Source organism: Falco peregrinus, chromosome 2 (assembly GCF_023634155.1).
Source record: "Falco peregrinus isolate bFalPer1 chromosome 2, bFalPer1.pri, whole genome shotgun sequence".
NCBI classification, from domain to species: Eukaryota; Metazoa; Chordata; class Aves; order Falconiformes; family Falconidae; genus Falco; species Falco peregrinus.
Window position 1 is genome coordinate 94,117,186 of NC_073722.1, and position 23,541 is coordinate 94,140,726.

Here is a 23,541-nt window from a genome sequence, read left to right on the forward strand (position 1 = left end):
GGTCACTGGGGGATGCTGTCCCAAGCATCACCCAGACCCAGGGTGACCCATGGGCAGGCTCGGGGATGTGTGGCCCCCAGCCCTGGGGAGAGCAGTCACGGGTCCCACACATCCCCTGAGCTGGTTTTGGGGTGCAGGTGGGGAGAGGGGGGGGCTGGTGCTGCCCCCCCCGGCGCCACTCGCTCTGCGCCAGGCAGGTTGGGCTGCTGTCACATTGCACCGGCTTTCCCACCCTGTGAAGTGCGGTGGTTTCTATGGTGACGGTGTCCCCAGGATGGGTGGCGCAGAGGCCACGGCATCTCGGTGGATACAGCGGGGGACCCATGCACCAGCGCGGTCCCCAGCCCCCCATAAGCACAGCCCTGGCAGGGACAGTGCCCCCCATGACCAGCACCCTCAGCATCACCGCAGCTGCCCCCCAAAAGGTGGCTGCAGAGCCCCCCATTGCAGGACCAGTGGAGCCAGGACAAAAGCATCCTCCAGCAGAGCATCCCTGGCATGAGGACCCGACAGTCGAACGCGCCCCGGCTTCGGGGGCTTAAATTAAAACCAACTACAGAAATAATAGCGGGAGAAATCCATCTGAATAACCGTAGGTGGCAAACCCCGCGCGGCAGCCGCACAGGAGCCGTAATCTGCAAAGACAACAAAATTCATGACAAAGCACAAAGGGAAGCGCCGGGCTTCACCGTCCCCAGATATTCATCCGTTAACACGTTCCCTTTTTAGGCTGACATGTCATTTCAGACGGGCCTTTTTTCCTCCCCTTTCTTCTCCCCCTCAATGGCGCGCGGCTCTGCCGAGGCGGCTGCTGAATTGGATCACCTCAGGGCGAGCACTTTATTATCTGCAGTCAAAGCGTCACCACAAATACCCGTCTACACACACACGTGTCACTTCCCATTTGTCTCCTCCACGAGGTATTAGCGCCGTGCGCCGCCGTGTACCGTGCCACCGTGTCCACCAGTGCAGCAAAGGCAAACGGCGCCAGGCGGGAGGTGCGTGGGGAGGGCGGCATTGAGGCCAGGAGGATGCCATCGTGCCACCCCACTGCTGCCCCGATGCACCCGGATGTCACCCCCATGCCAACCCCAATGCCACCTTGATACCATACCAATGTCATCCCAGCGCGACCCAAACATTGTCCCAATGCCATCCTGACACTAGCCCTGTGCCACTCCAATACTGCCCCCATGCCACCCTTATGACACCCAGATGCCACCCCAACACCATCACAATGCTGCCCCAATGCCACTTATATGCCACCCAACACTGCCCCAGCACAGTCATTACGCCACCCCAACGCCACCCTGAAGCCACCCCAATGCAATCCCCACGCCATCACGATGCCATCCTGAGCCTGTCCCAGTGCCATTCCAGTGCCACCCCAATGCGGCCCCAATGTCATCCCAGTGCCACCCCAACGGCACCCAACACTGCCCAAGCACAGCCCTGATGCCACCCCGATGTCACTCCACCACGCAACCGCTGAGGGGACCCCAGGACTGGGAGGGACCCCACCGCAGCCAGCAGCCCTGCAGATCACCCCAGCCCCTCTGCAAATTAGTATCTGAATCATTTTAAGGCACAGGCTTTGCACGCTGAGCGCCACTGCCAGCACCCATGGCAACCCGTCCCTGCTGAGGGGAGCAGGGTGGGCACCCCCGGCGCAGGCATCCCCAGGTCTGCAGCCCCGCCAGTGCCCGGGAAGCTGCTCCATGGCTGATGGACCGGTGCGGCTCTGGAAAGTTTGGAAACAAACCAAAACCCCCTCTTGTGCTGGGGCACGACCAGCGAAGACCACCCAAAGACCAGGGCTCTGAGCAGCCCCCCCGCCCATCCATCCCCACCATGCACATGACCGATGGAAAAGTGTTTTTGCAGCATTTCCTGGCAGGGAAAGTGCAAGTCAACAGCACATTTTGGGCATGGCAGTTAATTGAACTCCTTTTTATGGCACTTATATAAATACACAGACCCATCATTAACCGATCCCTTCCAGAAACTGAAAATGAAAGAATTAATCTTATTTCACTCATGTGTAACCCCTCATGAAATTAAAATGATATTTTATGGGTGTGTACAAAAGCAGCGCCTTGCTGCAGCTACTTTAATGAAAATGCCCTTGGAATAAGTAGAATTGGGTAACGAGAAGCCATTAAACAGGGCTTTATCCCATATGCAATTAAACAGTTTTATCACTGATGAGAGTCCCCATGGGTGAGCGGGGAGAGGTGTGGGTGACCCTGAAGCCAGATCTCTGGCACTCTGCTGCTCTCTAAGCCCCAGCCACCACCTCTCATTAGTGTTTTAATAACCCAGCCGGAGCCCTGGGAGGGCTGATGCCACCCCCCTAAGAGCCATTTCTTACAGCATCCCCACGGGTCCGAGGTGCGAGGTCCCATGGGACGCCCGGCAGGAGGCCAGACGGATGCGCACGGTGAGAGGCGGCGGCTGATGCTTGCATGGTGAAAGCACAGAGGGAGCGCAGGGAGCCCCCCATAACACCCAGCTCCACACGGATCCCACCCTCTTACCAGAGCACGCATCCTGCACCTCCAGCTGCACACCCAGCCCCAGGCTGCCGGCAGAGCAGTGCCAGCTGAAGGAGGGCACACAGAAAGTAACATTTAATTAAATATAAGCCACTGCTACATTATTGCAGAGAGCAAGAGCAGCATAGAGTTTGGCCAAGCCGAGAGTGGTATTATTTGATTTATAATTTAAATAAAGCTCAGGATTCCTGTAATGCGCACAGAATAAAATCAAAAGGGACCAGGCTGCTGGAGTTAATTGGACGTGATATTTTCCTGAGGATGCTGCTTCTCCACAGGCTCCTGCTCCTCGGCTGGAGATGGGCAGACACAGGCAGGACTGGCAGGGCTCTGGGCACCCTCCTGCTGCCTCCTGCATCCTCCTCGAGGATGCAACGCTGTCATGCCAGGCTGGTGCTCGCGGTACAGCCCTGGGATTACTGGCAAGGGAAACTGGCTGCTGCCATGAGCTGCTGACAGCGAGCACCGCAGCAAAGTCACCTACAGCATTTTACAGGATGGATTTTGTGGGATGCACCGAGCCTGCTGGGATGCAGCTGCACCAGCATGTGGGGCACCAAGATGAGGGGGACAGTAATTAGCAGGAGAGCCAAGGGGTAGAACCAGGGGGCGAAGGCGCCGGGGCCGGCAGCTCCCAGCACGGGCAAGAAAATTAGTCAGCTCACCTTTTACGTGAAATTAATACAAAAATTAATCAGCGGCGTGGGCAGGATAATAGGATTTCACAGTGGTGCCGGGCCAGACAGCCAATGTGCCGAGAGCCAGACTCATTTAATATCGACAGAAACAATGCCAGAGGACAGAAATAAGACCCATAAAGATAATTACTGAGATACTCAGGAGCAAATTAAGTAATCAGAGGCACTTCTAAATTGTGCCTCATTTTAAGAGAACACTGTCTTTGTCGATTACCTACACAGGCGTTTAGGAGGTGGCAGGAGGCTCGGCCCCGCGCACCAGCTCGCCGGCCCCTCTGCACCGTGCTTACCGCAGGTGCCATAAATAAAGAAGAGCAAATCGTATTCCAAACCAGATGCGTGGCCCTGGATGTCACCTGCAATTTAATTTGCACTAGCAGGAGGCAGAGAGGAATGAGACGTGCTGGATTTGCCCATAATGAGCGGAAACATACGGGCAGCTAAACTTTGATTAAGGTGACCTGGTTGGTGGCGGCTGGTGGCGAGCACGGGGGTCTGGCTGGGCAGCTCGGCCACCAGCACGCACCGCCCCAGGTGGGGGACAAGCCTCAGAGATCTCAGGCGAGCGTGGTCCTGCCTGGAGGGATGGGGTGCTCTCAGCCAAAACCCCTGGTACTCTGGTCCCCCGTACCTGCCGGGGTCTGGCTTGGGGTCAGACCTCTGCAAACTGCCCTCCTCCCACCGGCACAGCTCCGGGACCCTCTGGTACCCCAGGGCTGGGACCTCCCAGGGTGCAGGTGGCTGCATCCAAGAGCAGCTCTCCCCACTGATGGGTGCCTTGCCCTGTGGCAAAACCATGTACAGGGCTCCTGCTCCCTGAATCTCCTTATTTTAGCATTGTCTGTGGTGGGGCAGGAAAGGCTGGGAAGCACCAACCCTGGGAAGCACCAGACCCTGGCAGGAGGATGCTCAGGGACCCCATCCCCAGGGTGCTGCTCCTCAGCATCCCCATGAGCAGAGTCTCAGGTTTCTGGCTCCGAGCCGCAACCGAGGAATGCTGCGGGGATGGGCAGACATATCCTGACCTCAGCATCACACCAGGCTTGACAGAGATGCCCAGTGCCAAACGCCTCTGGTCTCCAGAAACCCCTGCCAGGCTCAGCCTGCCCACGGGTCTCAGACCGTGTGGGCCTGGCTGAGCTAATTAACCCGTGGCAATGAGGCACACCGGGAGCCAGCCCCTGCTCCCCTCGCGCCAGCCCTGCGCCGCTGCACACTGCTCAGGCATGACGGATTAGGAATAATTTTACAAGAGCAACATCCGTTTTCCTTCCAGAGACTAATAAGAAGGAGACCCGAGCGGCACCGCGAGCTCTGATGCAGCACAAGCACACGGGGGTCCATGCATACCCCCACCAGCACCTTTGCAGACTCACCAAGACCCCGAGAGCTGACACCCTGATGGATGCTTGGGGGCAAAGAGCTCAGGAAGCACCGATCCCACCTGCCCTTGCGATCCCAGATGCACACACAAGTGCTTCCCCGCCTGCAACGCTGGGATGCACGGGCGCCCATCACCCTGCCTCTGGCTTGGGTGCCCTGCTCCCTGCAGCCGTGCCATGCTGGAGCTTGGGGAGCTTCAGCCGAAAAATAACCCTCCTGGCTGGCAGTGAGCATCGCTGGAGCAATGCCGGGAGTCCCCAGGGTGGCCAAGCATCACCCAAACCCCGTGCCTGGCTCCCTCAGCTGTGTCGGGGTGCCCAGGTAGAGGGAAAAAAACATCTCTGGGAAAATACAGATCATTAAACAAATGCCCGGGGGCTGTCACAGACTAACAAGCAGAGCTTTAGCAGCTGATTTGTCTTCAGTCGGCAATGTTTAAAAATCCAACTGAGACCAGCAGAAAAATATCCACTCCCCTCTTTAAAACACACATTCATCACTTGAGAATCTTAATGCGTCTTTCCCAGCCGGGGAGGTCAAACACGCCTGCCTAAAGCAGGCTCATTAAATATACATTTAATCACGGTTTGGATTGAGAGACAAAGGCTGGGAGAGACAGGTGCTTTACTGGAGTGACCTTTTGGATCCCATTTTAATGTAACTAGTTTACAGCTTATCTGAAAGGCCAGCTCCTGGGGAAGGCGAGCTGCTGCAAAACGGAGAAAGTAATTAGGGGGGGAAGGGCCGGGGAGGTTTGTGGGGCGTGGAGCAGGCGACAGCAGCATCCTCTGCCGCCACTGAGCTTCCCAGACAGCTCTGCAACATTTTCTGAAGTTCGACTTATCAACCAGAGCAACCCAATTTAATTTGCTTATCTTGTCTCCTTCCTCCCCCTCCCCTCCCTGCTTCTCCTGCTCTTTTTAATTATCGGTTAAATAAATGTCTTTTTCAATAAGGGAAGCAGCATCAAAGCAGGCACACCAACCCCCACCCACCAACCCCCCCGCCCCCGGGCACTTACACTTGCGCGGCTCCAGCGCCTTGTTGGGGCAGGCGAGGTGCTGGGCTGGGGGGTTCTGGGTCCTCTGCAGGCAGGCCAGCATGGTCTGGGTCTCCCGGCGGGCAGTGCCGCCCCCACCGCTGGCCCGTGTCCTGCCGAGAGAAGAGACACGCTGGTCAGGCAAGGAGACCTGCCCGCACCGCTGCCCACCACCCTTCTGCCCACCCAGCCGCTCTCCGGGCAGAGGAGCTGGAGGCAGGAGCTCCCGGCGCCGACCACGGGCACGCACGCTGCTCAGAGCTTTTTGCTCCTTTGGTGATAAATAAATAACTCTGAAAGCCTTAAATATGAATGGATATAAAATAAATATGAAGGTCTCCGTGGGTGATTTGCACTCCTTGCAAAGCTTTCCATCCTTCCCGCCAGGAATGGGGCAAAACCAGGGCACCCCCCCGGCACCGCGCTCCTGGCAGTGCCAGACCAGCCTGCTGGCGTGCCAGCCAGCACCTCCCGGCACCGAGCAACCCTGCTGGCTCCGGCCAAGGCTGGGGAAAGATGGCGTTAAAATCCCGCTCAGGGTCCTGGGATCTGTCGCCAGCTCCCAGCTGGCATCAAAATCTGCTCAACAAAAGCTGGAGGGGTCAGGCCAAAGTCATCACCACCACCACTCTGCTAATTGTACATCCTTCATGAGCCACCGCGGAGGGCATGAATTATAACCAGTTGCTGCTGACACCCTCCCACTGCTCCGGCTGGCGCGGGGAGTGATATTGCTGCTTGGAGAGGGCAGGGAGACGTGGGCAGGAGCAGCAGAAAAGCAGGCAGCAGTGCCTGTCCTCCAGCATCGCAGCTTCTGAGCCATCGCTCTCCTGGCTGAACATCTACTGATGGCTGGGGGTCATGGCTGGGGGTCACGGCTGGGTGTCATGGCCGGGTACATCACTTCACCTGCTCCGTCATGGGGAAATCGTGCCCTCCTGCAGCTCTCCGTGATGTTTTCCACATGCCCTGGTGTTGGAGAGAGGTGCTGGGCTGGCAGGGAGCTGTGCGGTGGCTTTGGGCACACGTTGGCACAGCTGTGACCATCACCTGCCGGGCAGCGGAGCAGAGACAGATGCTCCCTGAGCTATGCCTGATGCTCTCCTTGCTCCACTGGTTTAAACATCGCCCAGAAACACACCTTCACAGCCACCACGGGTGCACAGCCAACGGTACCCATGCGCTGGCCGCTGGCTCTCACCCCATGCCCACCTCCACCGGGCACAGGGGTCCCAGGCTCTGGGCTCGTCCCCTGGCTGACAGCCGGTGGTGGCAGTGGGACCCACACAGGGTGTCCGTGCCGTGGCTGCGCTCTGCCCGAGGGTCTCGCCCCGTCCCCCCCATCCTGCAAACTGGGGTAAGGGAGAGAGAGACTCATTTGCGAAAGGTGTGAGGAGCAGGAGGGGAGGAGGAAGTCATCTAATACCAAGCAGGTGTCTGGAGAACCCAAATTGTGCTGTTTTCTCCTAATAATGAAGTATTCATGAGTAAAAGCCTTTTTCACTACTTTCTTAAGACACTAATTTCACAACAAGCGCCTTGTTACCATGCAATTATTCCAATCGTGCATTTCTCCCAGATTCCATCTGTCCTCATGCTCTCTAAATGAAAGACAATCATGTAACCACCTTTCATTATTCACTATTTTACTTTCAGCAAAGGTACCCTGAAAGAAATTATTTCCTCTGAAAGGGACTTTTATTCAGTTTCAAAACCAATTTTCTCCTATTACTGTCTTAAAAAAAAAAAAAGAAGGGGGGCAGGGAGGTGTTTTTATTTCATGCATTACATACCCTTTGTTAACGCAGCTCGCAGTAAAAGCAGCCATATCCATTTTCTGGCTTCGATTTCTGGTAATTTTAAAATATGCCATTACAATCAGGCAGAAATTATACAGTTTGAAAAGAGAATGAAGTGCTTCTTATTCAGAGGCTGAGCGCACTTGACTGCCAGGGAGCTCGGCTCTCCCCGCCGGGATTCAGGGTGCGTTACGCAGCCCTGCTCCCCCTGCACCTTCGCTCCCCCCGCACGTGCCCACCGCTGCCTCCGCACCGGGGAGATGCTGTGCTGACCCCATCCCCACAGGGGGGACCCAGGTCGGGGCACCCATGGCCATGCAGGGGATGGCTGCGCTGGCTCCCACTCTACCTGAGCCTCAACTAGGCAGTGACCTCGGGGCTGGTATCCCGCCGGGTGTCACCATCTGGCCGATTAGCGGGCGGATGTCACCTCCTCCCCTGCGGCAAGGCCAACTCAGTGCTGGGATGCTGCCCCACGTCCCTGCTGGGCACGGGCTTTGTGGGTGGCTCGCGCTGCTGATGGATGCACATCAGGTCCTTGCTGATCCCCGGGGAAAGTGGGGCTGAGAGCAAGGAGAAAGCCCCCACAGGGCAGGATGCGGCCACCGGCAGGGCACCAAACACGAGTGCCAACAGGGGGCTGGGCAAGGATGCAGCCTGAGCCCCCGGGGAAGGGGGGATGCTGGTGGCCGCTCACAGGAGCTGTAGTCGCCTTTGGCCCTTGGGGCCTAGCCATGCAAGTCCCCGGGGGACATCCCCATGATGGCACAGGTGCTCTCCACACCAGTGCCCTCTGTGCCCTGCCACACAACCAGGCACAGCCCAGCACCCTCCCGGAGCCATCCTGACCTCAGCCATGCACAGCAGGAGCATCATCGGCATCAGCCGGCAGGGATGTGGGAGCCATATGCCAAACTAAATAAAGCCACCGGTTAATTCAGACCCCGGGTTTGCCCCCATCTCCCAGCATCATGCAGTGGAGACAATTTTTCCGACAGCTATGTTGCGCTTCAGCCCACCTCAGCCATGCTTCGTAACCACAAGGGCCCCGGCACCGCACGCACCGCAATAACATCCCTCCATCCTGGCACCCTGCCAGGCACCCCCAGCGCACCCGAAGGCGAGAGGGTGGGCGCCGGCACAATGGGCATCTGTGCCGCGGTGGCATTTCGTTAATGCTGCTCAGAAAAGCCCCTGAATCAGCTGATGGGAATTGGGCGCTGGGCTGTCCGAACGCTTAGCGCCAGCTTAGTTAGCTCCATCTGCATTTGAACTAATTCCAATCAGCAGGATCCGATTTAGTTCAAGCTGCTCTGGCTCTTTCGTGGCAGGAAAGACAACACTCAGCAGTTTTGCTGAACCACCCCCCAGTTTATGTGGCCTCGATGGCCCCGCTGCCACCCGGCCAGCGGCACAGCCGGCACCGTGGCACATGGCAAGAGCATCCCGCTCTCGGGGATGCTAGGAGCAGGGTCCCTCAGGAACCCCAAGTCTGCATCCCACAGCACCACTCCCCAGCCCTGGCATCACCCCCCTCCATCCTTCCCCAGCCCCTCTCCAACCGCTCCTTCCCGGCCCCCACCCTGGGCCAGCTAATTTCGAAGCCCTATCTCTACATCACACTATTTATAAGCCCAAGGTCTTTGTGACTTTAATAATAATTAAAAAAAATAATAAAATACCCTCTCTGTCTAAAGCCCCAGTGACGGGAGGGTTTGGCACCTCCTCTGACATCAGCGGCTGATAAGTCGGGCTTATCTCCTCCGAGAGCCCCGTGAAGGTCCCTCTGGCGAGATAAGGCCAGCGCAGCTGTCGATAGAGGCTTTCGCAGGCGAGGATTTAGATAAAAGAATATGTGATGGGGGTGGGGGGGGGAAGGGAACATTTAAAGTCTCAGCCTTAACTGGGTCTGTGCTGCTGGCTGGACAGTGCAAGGGCAGAGGGGAGGGCAGGAGCAGCGCTCCAGCTGGGAAAAGTAAGGAACAAGGTCTCTGTCACCACCCAGGCTTGGGTGCAAGGTGAGCATCCTTCCCCGGGTGTTATCAGGGTGGCCTGGGGTGCAAGCCCCAAAAAAGGGAGTTTTCTAGGTTAGGAGATGAAGCGGGGCAGGAACACAGATGCTGCAAAGCTGTTTGAGTCATGCCGCCATGTCTCCCTCCAGGCTGTTAAAAGACAGTGCAGGGTTTGGCACAGGGAGAGGAGGTGACCGGGTCACCCCAGCTAGAAAAGGCACAAGAGGTTTCTGACAGCGCCGGCCGGGCGGTGTGGGAGCAAGGCTGAGGCTGGCAGCCACCCTCACAAGCTGGCAGCACTGATAAATGAAGCAAAAACGCTCACTGGTCGCTGGGGTGCCGAGTATCTGTGGTGCCAGGGCTACCTGTCGCGACCGGGGACACCCTGGTCCCTCATCCCTCCATGCTTGGATGGAGGAGAAACCCCCGGCTCCCCTTCCCCGCAGCCCTGGGGACATGGGTGCTACCTCCACAGCATCCCCAGCACGGCCACTGCCACCGCCCCACAGACACTGGCTTCCCATCAGACGGCATCCCTCCTGCACGGGTGAGGCGGTGCTGGAGGAGGAAGGCTTCCCTTCTGCACACCCCAAAGGTGATGTGGGTGCACACCCCACCAGGGATGCAGGTGCACGCCCCAAAGGTGATGTGGGCGCACATCCCAAAGGCTTCCTCTCTGCAGCTCGGGGATAGGTGCCCATCCCATCCCAGGGCAAGCGGGATTTTGGCTCGTGCTGCCGGCTGGCACCAAGGTGGTGCAGGCAGCTGCCGTGCCAGCTCATGCCCATCTCCCACCCAGCAGCAGATTTATGGTCCCCAGCTGAGGTGGTGGAGGGGACACGGCACTCGGCAAGCGACACCACAGCTCCGTCCTGCAACAGGCGAGCGCGGGAAAGGTCACCCCGCTGTAAATCACTGGGAGCACCAGATAAAATAAAGCAGAAAGTTGACGCCGCTGTGCCGAGGGCTGCAATAAAGCACGGCACGGTGCCGCTGGCCGCACCACGACCTTCCCCTCGCCCGGCCGCTGCTCCATCGCACCCGGCTAATCCGCTCCCCTCCATGCACTCCAGCCCCAGGCCTTTCAGGGGGCCCTGTTAATAATTAAATGTTAATCTAAAAAGCAATTTTAGCTGCAGTGCTGCAGATCTGGTTAGAGATTACATTAGCATGTAAGAGTCAAGGGTAATTTTCTCTAACCCCTCTTGTGATCTTTAAGACCCGCAGATCTTAAAGCAACACCAGCTCCTCTGATTAAAATTGGAAGCTGGGGTTTGCAACAGATAATGATGCTGGAAGTGATTATTTTGCTGCGGGGGAGTGGGGGCCTGTCTGTGGGAGTGACCCACACCGGCTGAGCAGCTGCTCCCGGGCCGTGCCCTGCGGAGATGCAGGGAAGGAGCCCAGGACCCACCTGGCACCAAGCAGAGCTGTGCCCTCAGCTTCAGAGTCCGACCACGGCAGATGGACCCCACTGCACACCACGGGGATCTCTCATCCTCCAGTTTCTCCACCTTGTCCCACCCTGCGAGATGGAGCTTGCAAGGGAGAACCCCAGGGAGGAGAGGGTGCACATCCCAAAGGCAACGTGGGTGCGCACCCCACCAGGGATGCAAGTGCACATCCCAAAGGCAATGTGGGTGCACATCCCAAAGGCAATGCAAGTGCCCAAGCCTCTCTTGAGGACACTGTGCATGGGGACAGGACAGTCCCCTCCAGCACTAGGGACACCACAAGACACGCGGCGACAGGCAGGACCGGATACTGCCCATGCCCCCATCTCAGCCCCAGCTTGAGGGGCAGCTGCTGCCCCAACATGGTGAGCATCCCCATCTCCCACTTCCCTGGAGCCTGCCTTTGCTTATGGAGGAGACATTTTGCTGTCCCACTGCTAGAGGGACGGTGCGTTTTCAAGGCTGCTGTAACACCAAGATGGCACTGAGCTCACCAGCCGTGGCACACCGCCAAGGACGGAGCGGCACTGCCACGCCGGGACCTGGACAGAGCATCCCCTCACTGCTGGCACCTTAAGGCAGCAACCTTTCCACCCAGAGCCGAGGTTTCTCCTCCCACAACGGCTCCAAGAAGCAGCCCCTTAGGCTGTTCAAGAAAATCAACGTCAAAAAATACCCGAAAATACCCTTTTGTTAGCAAGCGGGGCCAGGGAGGCTGGGGCAAGGGCACAGCTGCCACAGCCCAGAGCAGAGGGGACAAGCAAATTGCCTCCCACCCGGTCCAAATGACCCAATGGAAGAAATAAGGTATCAGACGTGTCCATAAAGATGGAATTAAAAAAAACAATTTGAGTGCTGTTGAGCATTTGCAGACATCCTCGTGCAGGGCTCGGGCAGCCTGGTTAAATTTATGTGTCAGCTTTAAGGAGGCCTCTCATCAAATGAGCTATTTTGGGCAGAGATTAAAGATCTATTTTAGCTGCGAGCGGGAACAGCTCTCGAACAGGTTAATAATGATTCTGGAAACCCAAGTGTCTCCAGCACCCTGGGGCAGGGCAGCCGGAGCCCTGGGCAGCACTGGGGGGTCCCTAAAGGTCCCTGAGCTGGGAGGGTGGGTGATGCCGGTGCAGCATCCCCCCTGACCCGCTGCCATCCTGCTGGGGAGGGAGAAACCCTCATGCTGCTGCTGCTGCTGGGCGAGGAGCGGCTGTGGCGCTGAGCAGGCGTGGGTAATTGGAAGTGGCAGACGCTGGCACGCTGCTGCTGAGAAGGTCATTACGTGGCACTGGGAACGAAATGCCAGGAGCCGGGGCGGGGGGAGCAGCCCTGTTAACAAAGGTCAGGGCCCCGCTCGGGTGCCTTTGGTGTTTTTGGCAGAGCCCAGCTCTGCCTGCATGCACCAGGGTCCTGGCAGGGCCGGTGCTCAGCGTGTGGGCAGGATCTGCCTATACGTGTGGATCCCCTCTAATCTGGTACCCTGCAGGAGCGTACCTGGTGGCAGGGACTGGGAGGCATGCTGCGCTGAGGGGGGGCGCTTTGCCCAGCCCCTCGAAGCACAACCTCTCATCCAACATGGTCACGCCATGTATCCATCCTGCAGATGGATGGAGGGGGAGAGGGGCCAGGGGGATGAACCCACTGTCCCCAGCAGTGAGAGCTGGATGCTCGGGATGCTCATGGGCTTTTGGTCCCAGCCCCAGCAGAGATGCAGGATCAAACCAGCAGAAAAGCCAAATAGCTCCAGGTAGGTCACCAGAACAGCAATTAAAACACCCCAGACCCCAATGAACCCAGAGCCCAGCCTGGAACGGGCATCCACCCCCTGGGTGCAGGCAGCACCCATGTCCCCAGCTGAGACCCAACAGACTCTGACACTGGGGAGACCAAAGCTTCCCAGCACCCACCACAGCTCCTTCTGCCCCATCCTGGGGGCTTGTCTGCCCTGCACCCTGACCGGGGGCTCCTGCGGTTATTCCGGCAGCACCGCGGTGCCCAGGCTGCCCAGGCACCCGTCCGGCTGCACCGTGCATGGCAGCCAGGCGCATGCCGCTCGGTAATTACAGCTCTGAGCGCCTGAGCTGTGAAAGAATCTGACGAAGGAATCCAGGGTAGATCGCGCTGCTGAAATTACTATAATCAAAGGCTTTCACAAAGGCTTCAAATGCAACCAATTACCCTGAAAGGCGAGGCAAGAAAGAAAACAAATTAACGTGTTTGCACAGAGCCTCCGCAGCAGCGCACACATCGCCCTGCGCCGCCCTCGACCCCGGCCGGCCACTGCTTTCCATCCCTGGTCCTGCTCCCCATCCCCAAGTACCAACTTCCCATCTCTGGGCAGCAATTCCCCATCCCCTGGGTACCCGCTCCCCATCCTCGGGTACCAATTCCCCATCCCCGCTGCTGCTCCCCATCCCCGCATCCTGCTCCATCGCCGCTGCCCCTGCTCGCCTCGGGGTGCAGCTGCACACAAAAGGGCTCTGTGCCCATCCCTTGCCCCGCGCCCGCCCGGCTGCTGCCCCGCTGGCAGACAAAAGCCCTGCCTGTGCCGGCGGCTGGGTCCGGCGCAGGCTCGGGGGCTTGCCAGGGTGGCCTGGGGAAACCTCCCTCCCTCCTCCCCCGGCGCTGGCTGGGGTTCCCGGGTGAGGGGAGGCGCAGGGTCCTCAAAGGCGCCCATTGAGCACAGCCCCGCATCGCCTGACAGATGGGGAAGCTATTCACAGCGGGGGCCCCCCCAGCCCCCCAGCCTCGCCTCCTTAGGTTACGCTTCGTCTGGGCTGCCAGCCTGGGTGAAAAGAGGGAGGAAAAGGAAAAAATAAAAAAAATAAACTTCATTCTTTTAATATTTAACGAGAGTCCATCACCCTAAGTCTATTTTGTAATACAAAGCTCTGGAGATTTAAACCCTTCTCACCCAGAGAGATGGAAATGAATGGTGCTCTTTAATGAGCTGGTTCAGCAGAAAAGATAGATTTCTAAGATTACTGTAGGAATTCTTATAATTGATGTGTACTTTTGTAACGAGGATTATACCACCATCCGGTCAAGTAATTCTGGCTCTTCCCCCCCCTGCTTCTCCTGAGCATGCCCTGCTTTTGGGGTTCCCTGAGGGAGAGGGACTGGGGGTGAAAGCAACACAGGGGGTGGGAGAAGAAGGAAAAGCCCAAGAAAAATGAAACAGGCTTTTCTTATTTAGCCTAACGCAGCCACCGAATGGGAAAATAAGGCATCTCTCCAGATTTATATATTTGTTTTACAAAGCCCTACTTTCCTGCACTGATCCGAGGCTGGATGAGCCGCTGAATGCAGAGTAATTAAAAGGAACAGAGAACAATACCCACGCCTGCCGAAGAACGCGGAGTTTCCCTCAGATGTTTATAGCAATTGTATGAAAATGTACAAGCCGGGATGGCAAGAGCTGACAGCCGCGCCGGAGCAGCCGTGATTGCGAGCTGGCTGCCTCCCCCGGCTGATTGGCATTAATTGTGCGCGTTTGCAAAGCAGAACGGAAAGTCTGACATTAGCTGCAAGCCAACATTTCTTTCTAATAGTCTTAATGATTACGACGAGAGTTGATGATCATTGTGGGGCGTTAATAGTCCGGAGAGCGGCTCTGTGGCTTCTCCTGGTGGGGATGAGAACTGGGCTGTCCCCATCCCTGTCCCCATCAGCCCTGTGCCTGCAAGGGGACATGCTCCCCAGGGTGGGCTGGGGGTGCGGCAGGATGGACTCCAGTGGTCCCACTGAGTGTCCCCAGGGACACACACACACACTGCCCATCAACCTGTAAAACTCTCTGGGAAGGACAGTGGAGGGGACAGCAACCCCCTGCCCTCTCCAGGGTGCGAGCAGCTCCCACCCCATCCCCTGGCTCTGCCCCACAGGAGAGGGGTGGCTGCGGCAGGGGTAGACACCAAGAGGAAGAACGGCCCCCATCCTGAGAGCCCTCTGGGGTGTCCCCAGGGATGTCCCACGTTGGCTCTGCCCTGAGGGAAGCACTGGGCCACCCTGGTCCCACGGGTACCCCAAATGCAGCCAGGTCCCAGCAGCTCCCCCAGGCGCATCCTCACCAGGAGGGGCTGGGGGGGGGGCGGCGTGGAGCAAGAGAGGGGAGAGCAGCTGCAAATAACCCACATAAACAGCAGAGCTTGTTTAAAAGCTGATGAATGAAACCTGAGTTTTCTAGACTTTTTACAAGGCTGTTTTCTGGATGTCCTTGAGCTTCACTGCGGCCCAGAGGCCCGTGGGAGGGTGGGTGGGCTGCAGAGACTGGCACAGGATGCTCTGACCACAGCTGAGCCAGAGCCAGATGTGCACAAAACCCCTCCGCAGCCCTGACCTACCCAGGTTTACACAGGAGGAAAAATCAATGGCCATCGATCTGCAATATAAAGAGAGAACGCGGCGCTGGCAGGCGGCAGGCAGCTGGCATCTGACCGGCGCTGTGCGGAGGACACAGCTGGGGGTCACCTCGCTGGGGACCGGTGTGCCCACCGGGGAACACGGCTCGGGGCATGGACAGGCTGCCGGCAGCACCGACGGTCACCCCGCGTGCACCAGGCCCCTCTGGGCAGCTCTGCCAGTCCACGTGCCGTAAACCCTCGCCACAGCAGATAGGGCACATCCACGGTGTGTGGGCGGCCCTTGCCCGTGTCCTCACCGGGACACAGCCAGCACCAGCCCGGCTTCCCCCTGGCTCCCCTGAGGCCACTGCTGGGACAGGCAGACAGCTTCAGCCCAGCTCCAGCCTGTTTCAGCTTTGCATTTATTTTTTTTTTATCCTCTGTTTGCCAAGGTATCACTCAGCTTTGGGCTTTCTGAGCTCACTAGTAATTGTTCCCAGATGAAAAGAAATAAAGACTTGGTCCCTCTCCTCCTTCCCCCCTTTTCCAAAAAAAAAAAAAAAAAAATAGTCCGTAAAGAAGAGCTATAAAAATGGCTTGTTATCTCACCTAGTGAAGCTCAGACTGTATGTTATTGCTAATTGGGTATAACATCCTTGTCTTGTTCTGCTCTCTGAAGCTAAATCAAGAAAGCACCATTGCTGCGAACTAATTATATCTCTGGACTGCAGACTCCAGCTTGTCTTCCCCTTTATTGAGTTAAAAAATGGTCACTAACCTTAATCTCTCATATTCCCAAGCATCAGAGCTGCTGAAAAACCACCACTTCCACCTGCATCCCAGTCTATGCTGAGAAAGATGGAGCACGTGGCCGGGCAAAGGCTTTGTGCTGCTCTGGGACCCAGCCCCACGTGTCAGCCCGGAGGTGCTCACCCCTGCAGCACCCCACGGCGCTGGCGTGCACTGGGACCACCACAGATGCTGCCTGGATCCCTGCACCATCGAGCCTTTATCATATGCAGCTCAGATGCTTTCCGTGCCACACAAGCAGCCACTGCTGCTTCTCCACCTCTCCTTACCGGGAAGTTTAAGCTCCTTTCATTACAATGTTTTTAAAATCTGAACCCTGGGCAGCATTCCCTCGGCCCAAGCTTGGCAGATGTGAGCACCTGGGTCACATGCGCCCAAACCACGGGGAGTGGATGCTGCTCCAGCTCATCCACATCAGCTCCCAGTCCCAGCCCAGGATGGAGCCCGACAGTCCTGTACACGCTGGTGCTCACCCACAGGTCCCCCAGAGGAGCAAGGACACCGCGGCCACCCTGCTGCACCACCACAGGTGGCTACAGCCAAAGCGCTCCGGTTACCGGTGAGGTGCAGCTGCATGCTACTGCACTGCTGCCATGGCACAGACCCCAGCAGCACCAGGTCACCGTCAAAAGAGAGCGGATAGCCAGACCCCCAAAAGCAGTGGGTGCTTTGGCACCACAGCCATGTGGGACAGCCCCACCCTGGTGCCTCCCTGGCACCACAGCCATGTGGGACAGCCCCATCCCGGTGCCTCACTCAGCACCGGCTGTGTGGGATGGGAGATATAAGCAGAAATGCAAAGCTGTGGGTCAGAAACCAAAGGGTGATGCCACCAAGCTCAACACTGAGCCCAGCTCCCTCCCCCTGCCCAGGAGGACCGGTGCAGATGGTGTTACTTTCCAAAGGGAAAGCCAAGCTCCGGTTCTCCTTGCGAGCCAAGAGCATCCCTTAAAAAATTGATACTTCCCTGACTATTAATTAACCTGAACCACTTAAAACCGCCTTCAATTTGTCAGGTTTAACTGCCAGCTCTTCTCAGTAAATCAAGCGTCGCGTGCAGACGGAGGCTGCGCGTGCAAAGGGAGCAGGCAGCGAGCGGAGCGCGCAGGGCACCCTGCACCATGCTCGCCATCCCATCCCCTGAGAGCACTGACGACGATATTCCTACCCCAAAATTAGCCAGGACGCGATATTAAACATGACGGCTGGGCAGGCAGGCAGGAGCAGGCAGGTGAGGAGCACCCCACACTGCTGCACTCCCGTCTCCCCCCATGGCACCCCCGTCGTGTAACCAAGGCCAAATTCGAAAGCAATATGAATATTCATCTCTGGCGGTGCAATCTCCCCACTGCAGGGTATTAAGGCTTTATTACTGTGTGTTACCAGTGATACTAAGCCAGCCCTTGCTCTAGCCTGGAGCACAGCAGAGATGACCTACGAGAGGCAGATGGCGAAAGCCTTGGAGAGCATCGGACCCCGGGATGCGCCTCCCCTCATCGGGGCAAGGAGGGGGCTGCACACCCTGGTCCCATGCAGGGGGATGGGGACACGGCCGAGAGCTAGGTCCCCCCACTATAACCCCATCCTCACGCAGGGCTAGCCCCTCCAAAATGCCTCCCCATGTCAGGGCTGTCCCCTGGCCCCCGCACCGTACGGCTAGCCGTTTTGGGTTAAAACGCTGATGTATTCTCTCTTTAGCGAAAGGAGTCCCAGGGGCTATAAAAATTCCCAGCAGGCTCCTGTCAGTCTCAGGTCATTAACTTTCTTTCATTGGGAGTTTGTTTACAGCCAGCCATAAATAGCGGCGCCCGTGCTGCTCACCAGCCGGGACACCCGTGCAGGAGGGCACAGCACCCCAGGGCGCGGGGTCTGGCGCTTGCCCCCACCGTATTGACTTTTCTCACATCCTGCATTTCTCACCGGCCTGGCACCCCAGCCGGCACGCCACGGCATGGCTGCCACGGTGCCATTTGCCACAAAACCACCTCAGCCCTGCAAATCGATGGGGTCACCTTGCACGCAGCCGGAGGGAGCCGGGGCACGTGCTTGGGTGTGCCTGTGGCTCACTTGTGGTCTTTCCTGGAGGAGGAGGAGGAGGAAGGTAGCCAGTCTGAGTTGCTCGTGTGGGCAACCAGCCCCCAGGACCTGCCCTACACCTTCACCCAGCCCAGCACCCGCTGCAAGGGGTGTCCAGCCCCTGCGCCCATCACGGGCACTGACCTCGCGTCAGGACCTCTGTGTGTTTGAGAGATGTCCCTGTGCACGGAGCCCCGGCAGGGACCCCAACACCCCTCATCTCACCGCAACCTCCACCTCAGAACCTCTGCCCTTCCCTGGCAGCCCCTAGGGCGCTGCAATGATTTACCGGCGTGGAGGTGGAAAGCAGGAGAGCCAAGCGCATTGCCAGCACGGCATCACGCTCTAGCCGGGCTGCTTTCCACATCAGGGCTCCTCCATGCCCGAGCACACCCGGGATGGTCTCGGAGCACCCACATCCCACCACCTGCCCGAGAGATGCACCCACGGCACTGCTGAAGCTCCCACACTGGGAGCACAGCCCAAACCCCACCAACGCCGCAGCAGTCTCCGTGTGCCTACCGGTTGGGAGCCTGCCGGGTGCAGGTGCCCAGGGCTGGCAGTGGCACTGCAGGTGATCAGGAGCTTTATTTGCCGTGAGCACACGCGGCAGCTCTGCCACGGCCGTGCGAACCCACCAGCTGCAGCTCGAATAAAGACACAGGATCACAGGGCTCCCGAGAACCGTGACTCGGCAGGGCTCAGCCGGAGCACCGGACGCTAGTTTAATATTTACCCCCCGGCCCCAGCCCAGCAAAGCAGCTGGCACTCCCTGCTTTGGGGGCGCTGAGCAGGGAACCTCAGAGCCCAGGCTCCCCGCTGCTGGCACATCCAGCTCCCCATGCTGCCCGGCTCAGCTCCATCAGCCCTACGCTGGCACGGATGCCCAGTGTGGGGTGTTGGTGGCATGCCCCCCCCCCCCATGCCTCACCCCAGGCTGAGGAGAGCTCCTGGGGGTAAACAGCCACAGCAGCACAGCAGGGTCTGGCTCGCAGCAGCCAGCAGCCCACCTCTCATTTCATTTCACGGGATGGCTACAAGAACAGCCGATGCACGGGCCGAGAGCACAGTCCAGCAGCACCCCAGGCTGCGCAGTGGGCTAAGAGATTAAACCCCAAACTCACCCACGGTGACTTCTGCTCTTCCGGGACCCATCCCTGGGAGAGCAGGGACTCGCCAAAAATCACAGCCTCATCACTCACGGTCCCCCACGTCTATGGAAATATCTATATTTTAATCCATATACTGGCACAACCTGTAATCAGAGCAACACAAATAGCCCCTGCTTCCCATGTAAATTAAAAACACCCATTAGGCAGATTTCAAAAGATGTCAGTAGGCTTATAATTATACACGACATCCTTCCGAGATAAAAGCGATTACCGAGGATGCAAATCACTTAGCAACCAATCAGTGCCCCCAGAGTGCAAAGCACTGACCAGCCATCCATTTTCGCCTCGTCCTTTTATTCCCTGCATCGAGCAAATACAAACACAGATAAAGAGAGGCACAATAGCTCTTGACACGCAAATAGGTTAACATAATAAAGCCAGCTTTAGCCGGCTCACTCGAGGGAGAAAAGCAATTCTCAGGCAAGCAGGAGGTAATAAAACAGGGCTTTTGTGTTCCTGGCTCCCATTCTCACCCCTGCGCCAGCTTTGCTGCATTAGCTGATAGGCATCGTGGTTTGATTGAATTACCTTTCATGAATATTAGCTTTTTGAGGAATGCGCAGGCAGCAGAGAAAGAAGAAATGTCTTATTTTTGCATGCATGCGCCCGCTGCAGACGGACATGCGGCGGCACAGATGCCGGCGGGGCTGGGAGCGGGGTCCCGGCAGGTGCAGCCCCCGGCCCACCCCGCCAGCTGCAGCATCCCTGCGGGCAGCACCAGCCGGGCTGGGGGGTCACCACACACGGACTCCCCTCACCCGAGGATCACGCACCACCAGCAAAGGACCTTACCCTGCCCGGAGAGGATATCCTGCTCTGTCCCCAAAAGGAGCCGTGGGGTCACCAAGGCTCCCACCACCCATCCCGTCGCTCTGGCACCCGCCAGGCTCAGGGGTGGCACCCACATCCCTGCCCTTGGTACCCCGACAGCAGGAGGACAGCAGGGTGGGTTGGCTCCCACCAAATATTTACGAGGCTGTGGCTCCCCGTGGCGGGTCAGGATGCGGCTGGAGAGGGATGCGGGGCTGCCCAGCTTCGCCGCAGATTTTCCCACACAAGTTCAGGCCACGCAGGAAACCTGCTTCAGGCAAAAATTAACTCTGCTGCCTGGCAGGGATGCAAACGCCTAGCACTAACCCCGCACGCCCGGCAGGAGCAGCTCAGGGATGGCGGCCGGCACAGAACGCCGTGCTTGGCAAGGACCACCACCACGGGGTCATGGGACCTGGGAGACCCTCGGCCCTGGGCGATGGAGCCCTTCCCCGGGTAGGGCAACATCCTACAATCAAAAGCACCAGGAGGGAAGGGGCTCCTCCACAGCCTGCTCAAGGGATGGGCGCGTTTCAGGCTCAGATAAGACTCATAACCACAGAGGGGCTATAAAAATGAGATGATGGCCTCCCTGGAGGGGCTCTGTCCCCCTGGGCACGGCATGGCAGCAGCTACCCCATCTCCTCCCACCACGGGCTTCTCTGCTCCAGACTGGGGATGAATATTCACACCCAGATATTTTAATTTTTAACGATACAGCCAGCTGAAACGGGGCTAACCTCGCATCCAGCACTGCTCTGGCACACAGACTGTGCCCCACCAGTACCGGCCCACTCAGCCAGCAGGAAAGCCGTTCTTAAAGCCAGGAAAACAAGCCAGGCTCCCGCTGCCAGGGAACAGCCTTCTCTTCCCCTGCTCTACACACAAGGTCAGAAGAAGGCACCACGGCGAGAGCTCCCCTTCTCCTTCCACTATGGCTTTGAAGCAGCCTAACCCAACAGCACATGACTCACACCATGGCTTGCCCCGGCACCTGAAAATCCACTCCTGAAAGTTTTACAGATCCGCAATAAGAAAAATCCCTCCCGAGGACACCAGGTGCCCTCTGCCAGGGATGTTTCCTACCTCACATCCCTGCACCGGAGCCCACGTGTGAAGGTTTTGCTGGCTGCGGTCCTGCCGGTGCACAGTCCACCTGGACCACCAACCACCGGCATGTGCCCAGACAGTGAAACCGCACTGCAGGGGCATGGGAAGGTACAAAACTGCCAAATGCCACAAAATCATCTCGAGCAAGATAAGGGACACTGCTTATTGAGAGAGGGGTCACGTGGCTCTGCCCCCCACACCCGCAGAGCCCATGGCCTCACACCCTGAGCACTCTGCCTTCCAGGCAAGCACGTCGCCCACCCAGGCCAGCTGCCTGCAGCCTCCGAACAAGAGCATTACAAGCAGGAGGATGCACATATATACATATACACACACACACACATCTCAAAAAACTCCCTTACAGAGACATCTCGGCCCCGACAACCAGAGCCAGGCAACCTACTGCTGGCTGCCTTATGCCAAGCAAATTCATCCCTTGGAAAGCACCCAGCATGGCTGGAAAACTTTGCCACTGCCTCTCCTTCAGAAATAAAGCCACAGGGCCGGAGCTGTGCCATGGTTTCAAGCCGGCTCAGCGGTGCCCTGCAGCCAGCCGTGCCGAGCCGCCGGCAGCTCTCTGCGCCCAGGCCCTGCCTCTCCAGCCATGAAATTCCCACGATGTGATGGCTCTCCCCAGAGCCAGATTTGGGTGCTGGGGCTGAGCCACCCCCGCCAGCACCGGGAACACCTTGCTTTCTGTTGGGGACTGAGCCAGAGAGGCGGCACAGCCCGCTCGTTCCCAGCAGGAGCTGGTCACAGCCTTGGAGGATGCCCAGCCATGCTGCCCGTGAGCTCTCGGGGACCACGATGATGCCTTGTCCCTGTGGATCACATTCCCAGAGCTGATGGTCCAGAAGATGCTCCAGGGATGCTTCCCTTGTGCAGCAGGGCTTGTTTCGGGAGATGCCTTCGGCCCGCAGACATCTCTGCGGGGCTGAGCCACCCGGCCCGGCGACAGCAGCCGGGGAGATGGGCTTTTCAATAAAACATCGCAGGGTGGCTCCTTTTCCTCTCCGCTCCTTTGTGACCGGCGGTATCCACACCAGTGAGGGCCCATCCACACCAGTGAGGGTCCATGGTGGGGCTCTGCCACCACCCGCTCCGGTGGCCCTGTGGGGTCAGGCGCATCCACGCCGCCTCCCTGCCCGAGCCGGCTCCGGATGGAGGAGAAAAAACCTTTTTTTTTGTTTTAATTTCTTCCCTCTTTTTCCAGGCGAAAAGGGGCAGCCGGGGTCGGCGGAGAAAGCAGCAGCTGACGGACGGCTCACGCTGGAAGTGTCTCAGCTCTCCTCGTGGAGGCACCCGTGGATATTTTATTTCCATTGAGTCAGGCGACCCAAAAAAGCCATAAAAAAAAAAACAACACCCAAGAAAGAAAAAAAAAAAAAGTTGCTCCCGTTCCTCTCCGGTAGCGACGGGCGAGCCGGTCCCCAGCCGGCGGCGGTGGCTCCGCGCCCGCCGTGTCCTCCCCGCGGCTGCGCGGCCGGGGGAGCCGGGCACCGCGCTGCGGCGGCGCCGCCTCCTGCTGCGCTCCGGGAACCGGAGCCCCCCGGTCCCCCCGCGCCCCCCCGCCCCTCCCCACGCCGGTAACCCCCCCCCGCCCCCCCCGGTGCCCGCCGCCGCCGGCCCCCCGTTACCGTCAGAGCTGGATCCGGGCCGGCTCCGGCCGCTGCGGTGCGGGGTGCGCCGGGCCGCCCCCCCCGGGCCGCGCAGCAGCAGCGGCGGCGCCCGCCCGGCCCCGCGCCCCGCCGGCGGCCCGCCCCGCCCCGTGCGCGGCCAGCGTGCGGCGGCTCCCGGCGCTCTGCCCCCGGGGCGGGGGATAAGAAAAAAAAATATCCGGGAGGAAAAAAAAAATTTTTTTAAATAAATTAAAATAAAATAACCCCCGCGCGGATAGGCTCAGGCGGCGCGGGGACCCCCGGGGGCATCACACCGCGGGCCCTCCGGTTCCTTTGTGCGGCGGCGGCAGGGGCCCGCCGGCGCGGGGCGGGCAGGCCGGTGGCGGGGCGGTGGCGGCGGTGGCGGGGCGCGGCCCCTCGGCGCTGCCTCCCGCCCGGTGCGCGGCTGCGGCGACACTGAGCGCCCCGCGCGGGGCCCGGCGGCCGCCCGCGGCTCGGCCCCGCCCCCGGCGCGTTACCATGGCGACGCCGCCGCGCGTCCTGCGGGGAGGGGCGGGGCCAGCCCGGCACACGCTCCCCTTTCGCGGGAAAATCCGAACCGGCCGGCGGCAGGCGCCCGGCGCGGGACTGCGGCTCCCGGCGTGCCCCGCGCGTAGCCGCCGCG

General features: G+C 58.8%; 1 protein-coding gene across 2 annotated transcripts in view; it reads right to left on the minus strand.

The window, feature by feature from the left end:
* The window catches only part of FAM222A (family with sequence similarity 222 member A), a 32,659-nt gene extending 9,340 nt beyond the window's left edge, over nt 1-23,319 (minus strand). The window contains exons 1-2 of one of the 2 annotated variants that reach the window (XM_055797689.1): nt 19,291-22,277; nt 5,658-5,788 (exon numbers count right to left, since the gene is read on the minus strand). In XM_055797689.1, the coding sequence (XP_055653664.1) occupies nt 5,658-5,739 (82 nt within the window). In that variant the 5' untranslated portion in view covers nt 5,740-5,788; nt 19,291-22,277. Of the gene's footprint in view, nt 1-5,657; nt 5,789-19,290; nt 22,278-22,895 lie in introns of those variants that run through there. The other variant, XM_055797688.1, reaches the window with a different exon arrangement.
* Between the last annotated feature and the right edge of the window lie 222 nt (nt 23,320-23,541).